Here is a 12,350-nt window from a genome sequence, read left to right on the forward strand (position 1 = left end):
TATTTTCTCCATATTCATTATACAATTTCTTTTCTTTCTGCCTTACAGACCCATGTCCTCCTGATGCAGAGTATATAGACTGTGGTCCAGCTTGTATACCCACTTGTATGGAACCCTCCACCAACTGTACTGGCTCCTGTATCACTGGCTGCTTCTGCAAACCAGGATATGTCTTCAAGGGAAGGCGATGTGTGCCACTGGAGAAATGTGGCTGTCTGGATGAGCATAATAACTATTATGAGGTCAGATTGTAGTTAATATACCCACATGCCTACATGAAAAGAAAGTTGTTTTATTTAGTTCTAGTGCCACACGATACATCCTGCCAATACTGATCATTTGTTCAATTTTCTTTTAGCCTGGCGAAATTATATTTGGAGATGGCTGCTCAAAGCTGTGTCGCTGTGCAGGGAACTACACTCTGGAATGTGTTGATAACTCCTGTGACCCCACTGAAGAGTGTCGCGAGGTCAATGGTGTTGCAGGCTGCTATCCTAAAGGTAATAATGTCTGGTAAATTGTCAAGGAATTTCTACAGGAACTTTTACGAGATGCTCAAAATGATCTGGTTCAGGCACTGTATTGTCCAACCACATCTGATGACAAAAGTGTTTAGAACCGTGCTTGATGGTGGAAAGTCTGTCTTTGTAAAGAATGACAAAACAGGATAATTGTTCAGATGGGGGTAAAGGTGTGCACTTATTGACAAGCATTCTTTGAACTTGTAATAGGAGTTGTGACAAGAATGAAATAACAAAGCTTTAGGACATGCTTGCTGGGTGTGTTTCAGGAGGGATGGGGGGTTTCCAACCCTGCCTCCTAGAAATTACATTTGTTTGTTGCTAATCTGCTTTCTTAATTATGTTGTTGTAGCAATACAATTGCTGCCTTGATAATATTCAGAAACATTTCTTTTAGGTATCGAAACACTACATTTATGTACTGCATAGGTTTCAGAAGGAGGTGGTTGTAGATGATGGCAGGTGTACAAAGTGCAGGACCTTGACACTAGAACTTTACATCCAGACTTCTGTCTGTTCCAGCTGTTCTAGTTTTAGGCAACAAATTAACTTTGGTGAGGGTTGGGGAAAGATCATGTTTTTTGGTCAAATGTTTTTAATTGCTTTAGTCTCTATGAATGCATACTGTATTGCAACATTGCCTATTTTGGTGGAAAACGACTGAAATATGTTTTCAGTGAACATTTTGCTGGTATGTTCAGTATCAACATTTTTGTGACTTGTCAGATATGTTAATTAGCAACATATCCTCATTATGTTAATAGAAACCATAACTTGGTCAGCATTACATTTCCCTCAAAAACTTAATTGCTGTTTCAAAGTAGTTGTATATAAACATAATTTCTAGGGGACAGGGATGTGGTTTCAGACGCTGTTTGACATATCCAACAAAGAGTTTTAAATAGGGCTGTCAGGTGATTAAAAAAATGAATCTAATTAATTACATACATGTCATTGCATACATGTGATTAATTAATCTCATACATCAGTTTTTGTTGTAAAAGTATTTTTTAAAATTCAATTCAAATGAATTTCAGCATACGTATTGTAGTAAAGCTGCTGGACTTTGGACTCAATTACTGCAGAAATTACTTCAAACTGACCATCTCATATAAGCTAATTTGGTCTCAGGTGATGTGTTTTCATCATCTGCTGTATTCAATGGAGTTTAGTTAGTTTGTAAGTACTTGTAAGATCAGTGAAACATTTGTAACAAAATAACTAATAACATACGATTTCTCATACCACAGGTACATCAACATGCATAGCATCTGGTGATCCCCACTACACCACCTTTGACAAACGCAAGTACAACTTCATGGGCAACTGCAGCTATTTGATGTCTGGACCCTGCAATAAAACATCTCTGCCACACTTTGAGGTTCATGCTGACAATGAAAACCGCTTTAACAAGCCTACCATCTCCTATGTGAAGGCCGTACATGTATATGTACACTCGCTGAAGATCTCCATCCTCAAAGGTGGTACGGTACAGGTAAGAAATGAAGGAATAAACAGTTTTTTAACAGACAGAGTGGCAAGGTAACACCGTTCATACTACTGGCATAGCTACAACATATCTGAGTTCAGAGATTTCTCTGCAGAAAATGCATCTTTTCAGTTACCAATATAACTTTAAAGTGATTTGTAGAGTTTTTAAAAGTTGACTTGTTCTGTTTTATCTGTAATCACCCATTTGCTTTCCCTACACAGGTGAATGGGACCAATGTAAACCTGCCAGTGAGTCCAGCCCCTGGTGTCTCTGTATTCAAGTCAGGAAAGCACTACACAGTATCCATGAACTTTGGTGTGACAGTTCGTTATGATGGAAACCACTTCATGGACATCAAAGTGATCAAAGAGTAAGTTAAGAGTGAACAGATTCAATTGAGACTGTCTCTATACATTCCTACCTCCTAGTTTTTGATGATGCTGATAGTAAACACAGATAATAAGTGAAAACACTAGTGCTTGGTTGAAACAAGTCACAAACTCTTTGACATGGTGGAGAAGTAGCTCTAAATAATTTGTTGCTCTCACCTCCTAAAATCACTAATTGCAGAATTTCTTGTGATCTGCAGTTATAAGGACAAGCTGTGTGGACTGTGTGGAGATTACGATGGAGATGCCAAAGATGACTTCCGTAAACCAGATGGATCATTGACCAATAATGCCAATGACTTTGGACACAGCTGGAACACTGATCCAGAGTCAGTAGCATATGTTAATATTTAATAAGACTTTATCAGACAAGTTTTAATATACATTGAATTATGTTGCCTTATCTTTTCTGTCAAGAACCATCTGCATGTGAGAAACCCTTTTTTGAAGAAGGGTTCTTTGTAAGACTAAAGGTTTCATTAAGAAACCTTTTGAAAGAATTCTTAAAGGATTGTTGAAAGCACAGGTGTTCAAACATCCCAACCCCTAAATACTCAAATGTAGATGTAGGCCTATTGGAAGCCCCCTTAATCAGTTAATTTTCATCTAATTTTTTTGTACTGCCATAGTTGACATCTACCATAATTTCATGCCATATAATAGTTAATTGCGTACCTGTATTGAACAGATACATGTTCATTGGTTAATCGGTGGAGTTACTGTGCAATCTGCCATTGATTCTGGTAGAGCTGAACTCCACAGCAACATTGAAATAGTAAAGGCTGTAATAGTGGTTTCACAAAATCTTCACCCCCTAAAATACGATTGTGAATTATGATTGTGTTGTTGGCTGGACCACAACAGCCCCAGCCCTTTAGGAGTCTTATGGACCTCAAGGGTGCTGGAACTAGTTCCCTTGGTCCCAGGCTAGTCTGTTAAAGTAAAATTAATGATTAGTGGAATATAAAAGGGTTCTTAGTAAAACCCCCTGAGTGGGTTCTAGATGAAACCCTCCGACTTTAAATTGTTCTTGGTAAAACCCCCTTGGCTGGGTTTCTTTTGAACTTCCTTAGAAGGTGGAAAGATTCTGGATAGAACCCCCAGAGAGGGACTTGGGTGAAACCATTACATCATAGAAGGGTTCTCTGTAGTACCTCTTATAAAAGGTTCAGAGTAAAACCTTTCATAGATGTTTCTATGTATAACCCTTTATATTGGCCTCTTAGTAGAACCCCCTGAAAAGGTTCCACATAGAACCTCTATTAAAGGAACCAAATTAGGGTTCTTGGGACAGGCCCAAGATCCCTATATGGTTCTAGTTAGCACCTTAGTTTGTATGATTGTATGACTCCATTGAGTGTATGATTATTTATTTCAGTGTGTTTTTGATTTATTTCATATTATCTCCATACTAAACCAATAGGTATAGACCCATTTATTACTCATGACAAAAACTAACCAACACACACACACACACACACACACACACACACACACACACACACACACACACACAGATTCTCTAATTGACTGTGTTGACAGGTGTAATAAGAAACCCAACACCACCATCCCTGGGTGTGAAGAAGACCAGGAACTGTATGAAAGCTCTGGATACTGCGGCCTCCTGCTAGACAAAAAGGGCCCCTTCGCTGTGTGTCACCCCAAAGTCAACCCAAATGTATGTCACTACACACACATTTCCAGACACGTACATATACAATAATATACACATAGTTAAGACCCAATTCTCTTTTTAAAGGTTGTAAGATTTGTTTTGTTTGCCTACATGAAATAAAGCACCACAATGACACTGAAATAAGAAGCCAAAAAGATGGGGAGACGGATATTAGAGTTTTTGTGTTTCTACTATGTGTGTGTCTTCAGAATTACTTCAGGGACTGTGTCTTTGACCTGTGTGAGCTGGACGGAGCCAAGCCCATTCTGTGTGAAGCCATAGAAGCCTACGTCAATGAATGCCAGGACCGCGGGGTAAACATTGGACCCTGGAGGAATGAAACTTTCTGCCGTGAGTGTTGGGGGAAAGAATGGAGGGAGAAATGATAGGTGGGTGAAGGGATGTAGGGACAGTAAGAATGTGTGAGTTTCCTTGCAGCAGCATTCTTTATTACCTGCAGACAAGCAAGTTAGTTCAGCAGATGAAACTACAAATCTCAGTTTAGTTATTAGAATACACAAGATCTAGTCAGCTGCTTACCATGGGTGTCGAATGATGAGGCTTGATCAAATATTTCCCCTAAATTACGCAGGTTTGAGTGGGCAGCAGAAGAAAGATGCCCAATACTTTGCATAATCAGGGAGGCAAGCTTGTTTGGAGCAACAACCAGAACCTCCGTCTTATCAGCATAGAGCTGTGAATTTTTTTTGCCGTCCAGTATTAAATCTTTTCAAAATCTGCTCCAGGGTTGGAAATGAACTTTTTTTTGTTCACCAGCCACTGTGACTGCTTGATTCCAAAATCTAGCAGCCACTCAATAGATTACCTTTTTTTTTGGCTGGTGAGTGATGCAAATCTAGCAGCCACTTCATATTTTACCAGCATTTGGCTGATGGCTAGTGCTAATTTCTAACCCTGATCCCTGACCCTGACTTTTTAAGCCAAGTGTTTGCTCACAGTCTGGTATGAAAATTGAGTTTTTGTTTATTTATTATGAGTTTTAATTAATAACAGCATCATATTTTTGCATATAACCCTGGTTAGTTCTGTGCCTACAGCCCACATATCAGACCTACATAGTTTAAAACAAACAAACAAAAAATTATGCTATTTTCTCCATTGAATATCTTCATAAATAACAGGCCAGTCTTGGCAAATGCCTCTATGCCCACCCAATCACTAACTTCAGTCTCTCATCCTCCCCTTAGCCCTGAGCTGCGGCCCCAACAGTCACTATGAGCCCTGTGCAGACCCCTGTCAGGAGACATGTTCTGGAAAACCTCCTTCCTGCGGTGGGCCCTGCTCTGAGGCATGTGTGTGTAATCCTGGCTATGTCTTGAGTGCTGGCAAGTGTGTTAAGAAGAATTCATGTGGTTGCAAACACACCAACGGCCAGTATTATGAGGTACGGTTAAGCAATAGATTATAGAATTTCATAGAATAGAATGGGGTGTGTGTTGGAGGGGACCAATTTCAGTTTGAAATTATCATACTGAGGACATTGCTGCATTGTGAGGGCATTGTGGCCTTGGATTTAAGCTTCCTCATGCTAACACAGTTTAAATGTGTGTGTCAGCCTGGAGACGAGTTTTATGTGGAGGACTGTAAGCTGAAGTGTAGGTGTGATGCTCCCTTTGTTACCTGTGTGGCCGCTGAATGCCCCCCACTGCATGAGTGCAAACTCCAGGAGGGAGAGCTGGGCTGCTATCCCACCGGTAAGTTTACACTCAACACACTACTATCCAAAGTATTTAAACAGGATAGGAATTATACTGTGCTTGCAGGAGTGGAATAACAGAGTGACATCCCATTGCTACAGCTTAGAAGCAGATGCTCTATTGTCTGGATTCAAAATCATTTTTAACAAAAGAACTCTGCCATTGTCTCACTGAGAGTTCAAAGTTTTGGAAAGCACTCAGTCAGCAGCTGAAGGCTGTTAGCTCAGCTGTAGTGTAGTCTGATGTTGTCATTTTCTTTCAGGCTCTCAGGACTGTGTGGTGTCTGGAGATCCTCATTACAACACGTTTGACAAGAAGTTCTACAGCTTCATGGGAACATGCACCTACACACTAGCCAGAACCTGCAAGAACCACACAGGTAGGATGAGATTTAGATATTTATAAGTGTCATTCATTTTCATTGCACCTGCCACAGTTCTTTAAAGGCACCATGTGTGACAAACATAGCTTTGTGGGAGGAAGATGGGCCGGGAGGGCGGTTTCCATGGAGAGGGAGACCCAAGTGGGAATGTGTGCAGGGCCGGGAGGGCGGGCTCCGCAGAGAGGGAGACCCGAGCGGGCCGGTGGGAGTATGTGCGGGGGGCCTCCGTGTTTGAGATGGGAGTGGGTGGCGGGAGGTCGGACGCTCCCAGAGAGGGGAGAGGGAGAAATATAAAAAAAATAAGATAAAATAGAAAAAAGCTGTCTCACTAGATTAAGTAGTGGTAGTTGACATCCTGCAGCTTCTTGTTTGCTACCGGCTACCGTAGCTGCAATTCACGTTACAGATGTGGTGGCAGCAGAGAGCACCGATGCAGTTTGTTGCAATATACGATCTCAACACTAGATGGGAGAAATTCCTACACAGTGCCCGTTTAAGGGATACTGGGACTTCTGATTTTCAACCAGCTCTGTAGCATAACAAAGTGGGTAGTGTGTGTAACATTACATGAACTATGATAAACTTGCCTCCATCTTACCGGTGCTCAGATCTCCCTTCTCATTTGCTCATGTGAATTGCTGGCTCTTGGGCTGTTTTTGTATGCCAGCCACCACCATAGTTCCAAAGAGTAAAGAAGCGGATCAAGAGACATCTGCCGCTTCCTCTCTCTCTCTCAAACACAAGAGTAAGTTAGCAAGCTAGCAATTGTTAACGTTAGCTAGCAAACTAACATTAGCACTCATATCATTGTTTGCGGTACCAAATCATTACAGACCCAACAAACGTTACTGACTGCTTCTATTCAGTCAGTAACAGTGACAGTATTGGTACTTAGTGCAAAAAACATTATTAATAAGCTCCTTGTTGTCCCCAGCCATCTTGTCAAAAGTTGAGAAGTTTGCTAGCTAAACTCTAATTTTGCATTTTCTTAAGAGCTTCTGCTTCCAGACAAGGGAGCGAAAGAGGCTGATCATGGCCTGACATGTAAGTATGGTGAGTGAGTCATGCAGTCGGTGGGCAGGTCATGTAACTGCACTGGTATCTTTTAACCTAAAATCATGTTCGAACTGGATGCAAAGCGAGCGAGTGTCAGCGACTAAATCAGTTTTATTCCATTGTTTCCCTTTGTACTGTCCTAACTGCCCATAAGCGACATGATGTGATGCAGTGCAAGGCAGTACGCCATTTTGAGCTGAAATTTTGTCAGACACCCTGTTTCTGTTTTTAAGCGCCGCAATGGACAAGGAATGACTGATCCCCAAGGTGTATATGAGTTACTTACAGGGTACCTCTTTATTTTACTACAAAAACCTAACTAAGTTTCTGGTAAGACTTATGTGGGATGCTAGCAAGCTACCTTGTTTTACACAGTGAAGATGGTGGTATGATGCAGTATGAGAGCTACAACAATGATATCTATAAGTTACCTGCAATAGTAATGTTGTGAATATGAATAATATTTAACGGTTCCAGTGTTGTAAAGTCTGGTGTTCTTACACCAGGGGGTGGCACTATAAATTGCATGATAAATTAAACCAGCTGTAGTGGTGATTAGTATAATTCATATTAAGCCATGTTTCCAGAAACACAATTTTCTTATGCTGGCACATGTGTTTATTGGACATTTTACATGTGATAAATCCACATTTACATGCTGTTTAGGAAACATAGTTACTGCAAAAGGCAGACAATGGACTGTTTGTATCCTCCCTGTGCAGGGCCTTGGTTCTCCGTGGAGGGGAAGAATGAGGAGAGAGGAGTACCAGGTGTGTCCTACCTGAGAAAACTCTATGTGACTGTGAATGGAATCACTGTGACCCTGATGAAGGCCAGGAGGACTCTGGTCAGTAACATTTACACCTATACACAATGTTTTCTCTGTCTATAAATGTACTTAAACAAGCTGGTGGATGGCACCAGCACAACATGTGTATATACATGTGCCACACACAAAACAGCTGTATCACCATCTCTATATCTTAATCTTCAGGTTTAGTGAAATTACAACCCAAAGCCTGTCGCTTGTTCTCTTTGCCTTTTTATTTGCTCTTATCCCTCACTTTTATCTCTTTATAATGCCATAATCCCAGAAATCTGTCCACACTCGTTCTCCTTCTCATCTCTTGTACTCATCTGTTTGATCCCTCCGCAGATCAAACAGGTTTCTCTTTGTCAATGCGCCTTCATCTTATCTAGCCCAAGATGTAAATCCCTGTGTGCTGGCTTTTTATTCACGTGCCGCTTTTGAAAAGCTGACAGGTGAATGTGAACATTAGGTGTACCTGTTGCTTCTGTTTAACATCGTCCTCACACTGTCTTTTCTTCCTTTCCTCCGACAGGTGAATGGGCTGAGAGTGGCCCTCCCTCACTCCCCATCTCCCCTTATCTCTCTCAGTCTCTCCGGTCAGTACATCATCCTGCAGACACCATTCGGCTTGCAGGTGCGCTGGGATGGAAACCATCACGCCCAGATCACAGTTCCCAGGTTGGTATACAGGTTAATTCAAAAGTTACAATCAGGTCATCAGAGGTTGATCCTCCTATCCTGGGTTGCTTGCATCTCTTTTATTCTCTTTGTCATTTGGAAAATTGTTACACATACAGATAAATACAGCAGGAAAATGCTTCCATCATTTTCCATCTTTTCATTGATAATTAAGTTACAATCTCAGTGATCTCCGCTTAGTTCTCTCCAGCGCCACCCATGGCGGTAAGCAGTAATTAAAGGTGTTTATTTATTTATTTATTTTTTTTATCCCATGTCCAAGAGTTCCAAACAATGTGCCAGATTTGTTTCTTTTTCTTTAGGTTTGCACTTGTTTTTAAAGTTGCATTGTCCGTAATCATCGCTCTTGTCGTTGTTTTTTTGGGGATAGTATCCATTTACTCTCAGCACTAGCAGAAACTGGAAAAAAATGTACATAGCTTCACACACAAGTGAGTTGATGAGTGAGTCTGTTGCATTAGCTCCACCTACCCAACCACTGCTGGGTGATGGAAAACGTATCACCAACTATGATATACTATACGAGCTTGTGATTTTTCCCAGGAATGTCGCAACAGACACCCAGTTCATAATTTTGCAAATGCAAGGGCTTTTATCTGGGGGCCATGGGCTCAGTCACCATTAAAGGGACAGTGCACCCAAAAATGAAAATTCAGCCATTATCTACTCACCCATATGCCGAGGGAAGCTCTGGTGAAGTTTTAGAGTCCTCACAACACTTGCGGAGATCTGAGGGGGGAGTGGGTAGCAGCACAATTGCACACCTAATGGCTGATGGCGCCCCAGATTAAAACGTCCAAGAACACATAATTGAAACGACAAAATATCTCGTCCGTAGCGATCCAAGTGTCCTGAAGCCCCGACATAAAAAGTTGTTTGGAAAAACGTCATTTGAACTCTGTTTTTAGCCTCATTGTAGCCTGCAGCTCTAACTGCCTCTCTGTAGACCGCGCTGACGTGTGTGCACTTGCACGAGACCATGAGACATGGGCACTACCTTCATGTGCGTTCACGTGCTTTCGCTGGTCTCGCACACAAGCACCACAAGACAGTTGGGAGGAATAAAATACAAAGTCTCCAATAGAGATGGTGAATTTCTGCCTGTGAAATAAGATGAAAACCAAATGCTATATGCCCCAAATCATCATTGCTGCCTATGCCTATGCAGTATGTTTTAGAGGGTTAGTTCAGAGTCACCAAAGTTACACAATAACACAAATCATCTAACTGATAAAGGCAGTGGTAGACCAGCAGCTCCGTGTTCAGCAAGCTAAAACAACAGTTTTTTTTCAATGGAGTCTGGTGGCTTTGATGATAACCTAAATGGGGACCTGATAATGGTTTCCCCATTGGAAAAGGCTGTCTGATGGTGAGGTAAAGCGTGATAAATATTCTAAACATAGCATACACTTAAACTGATATTGATTTTTTTGGGTGGTTAAAAAACATTTGCTGCTGCCCCCATCCATAGCAGCACACTACTAAGCTTACGGGTCAGTACTCTAGCCTGCTTCTCAAAACTGGAGACATGCCAACTGACATATGTAATACACTGACTATGTATAAGTACCTTATACAACCCTACTTAAAAAATCCTAACTATTTCTTTAATATACCATTTAGTTTACTGAAACTCTATCCAACATGGTGTCACTAACTCACAAATCAGCAGCAAATCCCAGCAGCTTTTAGACTGTGGGATTCTGAAGGCAAAACTTCTGTAGCAGTCTTATTTGGGACACTTAAATAAAACCTAAAACTGGACTGATAATCTCCTCTCCTTTGGAATCACACAAAATGTGCAAACATGAAAACCATTGTGTTTCTGATGCAATACATGCCTACTTTTTATGCACCTGTGGATTTTGGCTAAAATGATAAAGGCAAAAAGTTTTTATACAAGGATAAGAATACACAAGGATACGCACCTTAAAGAACAGAATGATCTGGGCTGGGTGCAGCAGATATAAGATGCCATGAACTGCTGAAGGTCATGTTTTAATCTGGGTGTAGGTTTATTTCGTGAAAACAGCCTCAGAAATCAGATGGGCATCTGTCCAGGCTATAGATCAAGGTCATACAGATCTGCTATTTTTAATAAATCCCTCCAACATTCTTAATACTTTGGTTATAAATCTTCCATCGATGATGCCCTGACTAATAGCGTCAAATGAGAAGATTTCTCCAGTCTGTCTCTTTGTTTCTAGAATTCCATTAAAGGGACAAACAGTATCTGACCTTTTAAGTCTTCTTAAGACATTTCTCTTCATCTCTTAATCCTTGTCTTCTGTCTGTCTCTGTCCCTGCAGTTCCTACTATGACCAGATGTGCGGTCTCTGCGGTGACTATGATGGGAACCCAGAGAATGATTTCACCAAACCAGATGGTACTCTGGTGGGAAATGTCAATGACTTCGGGAACAGCTGGCAGACAGAGGAGGATGAGGATGACTCGTGAGTTTTCACTTTTGTGCCCGAATCTGAGAATTCAAGGATTTCCTTCAAACTTCCTGTGAAATTTCTGCATGTGACAAAATTACATGTGACTAAGCTTGTGGGTGGGCTCTGTAATCTGTACGAGTGTTCCGTTCCTAATAGTTTGGAAAGAACAATAAAACAAATGAATTATATAAGATGTGCAATATATGGATTTTGTCTTGTTCACAAAGGGACATTAATTCTATTTTGCAGAGAAACTATTGTAATTATGAAGAGATAATTCATTTTGAGAAAATACATGTCATAAATTTATACTGCCATATTTCCCGAGGATAAATGAAATAAAATGTGACACTGTAGTTGTGTTTGTGTTGATCAGGTGTACCCCGGGAACCAAGCCTGACCCCGACTGTGACCCCAAACTTGAAGCTGAAGTGGTGAAACCAGACAAATGTGGCAAAATCAAAGACCCTGCCGGACCCTTCAGGTGAGAAAGCAGATCTTTTTTTTTTTTTTTTTTGGTTGTTTTTTTTTGTTTTGTTTACTAATTTCTGGCCTGCTCCAACTGTTAGACTAGAGGGCTTTCTCCTGTTTAGATGAAAAGGAAGTATGGCGTCTGACTGAAGGCACACTACACACCATAGCGTGGTTTTGGTGCCTCGCCTGGACTGGGGACTTAAAATCTAACCCTTACCCTAACCCTAACCCAAATTTAAGAGTATTCACTACCTCCCCCGTGGTAGAATTTTTTGTCATATTTTATCCACTTTTCGATTAATACGTTTTAGAGCAGGCATCATTTCATATGTGTATCTGACAAGAAAAAAGGAAACAAAGAAATTATTCATTTAATTTAATTGTTTTAATACTTTATAATTTATGTAGAATAACCGTATGATTTTGTTATAGATGCTACAGACTATTTTACAAAAAAAACAACACAAGATGGCTAATGGATTTGCCTTTTTCAAAGGCATATGTGGCAAATAGCACAATTTTTGATTTTCAGAGAAAAGAAGTCCAGAGTGCTCAGAAGTCAGAATGACCGTGATGAGGGTGCTCTTTGGCAGGGTACCCAAAAATACAAAAAAGAAAAAAATCCAAGGCACTCCTCTAGCAAAAAATGTAAAAAGCCTTTATTCAGATGGCTATTTCATGATGAAATGTAA

The 12,350-nt window shown here is 40.7% G+C and overlaps 1 protein-coding gene across 1 annotated transcript in view; it reads left to right on the top strand.

Annotated features, from left to right (window-relative positions):
• zanl (zonadhesin, like) overlaps window positions 1–12,350 on the top strand; it is a 45,199-nt gene that overhangs the window by 12,220 nt on the left and 20,629 nt on the right. Inside the window, exons 11-24 of the mRNA XM_049567747.1 lie at window positions 49–242; window positions 359–500; window positions 1,772–2,016; window positions 2,235–2,383; window positions 2,603–2,731; window positions 3,945–4,080; window positions 4,287–4,428; window positions 5,286–5,482; window positions 5,654–5,792; window positions 6,058–6,174; window positions 7,956–8,080; window positions 8,577–8,722; window positions 11,053–11,196; window positions 11,561–11,668. Coding sequence (XP_049423704.1) covers window positions 49–242; window positions 359–500; window positions 1,772–2,016; window positions 2,235–2,383; window positions 2,603–2,731; window positions 3,945–4,080; window positions 4,287–4,428; window positions 5,286–5,482; window positions 5,654–5,792; window positions 6,058–6,174; window positions 7,956–8,080; window positions 8,577–8,722; window positions 11,053–11,196; window positions 11,561–11,668 — 2,113 coding nt within the window. The remainder of the gene's footprint in view (window positions 1–48; window positions 243–358; window positions 501–1,771; window positions 2,017–2,234; window positions 2,384–2,602; window positions 2,732–3,944; window positions 4,081–4,286; window positions 4,429–5,285; window positions 5,483–5,653; window positions 5,793–6,057; window positions 6,175–7,955; window positions 8,081–8,576; window positions 8,723–11,052; window positions 11,197–11,560; window positions 11,669–12,350) is intronic.

Source organism: Epinephelus fuscoguttatus, linkage group LG23 (assembly GCF_011397635.1).
Source record: "Epinephelus fuscoguttatus linkage group LG23, E.fuscoguttatus.final_Chr_v1".
In the NCBI taxonomy this organism is placed as follows: domain Eukaryota; kingdom Metazoa; phylum Chordata; class Actinopteri; order Perciformes; family Serranidae; genus Epinephelus; species Epinephelus fuscoguttatus.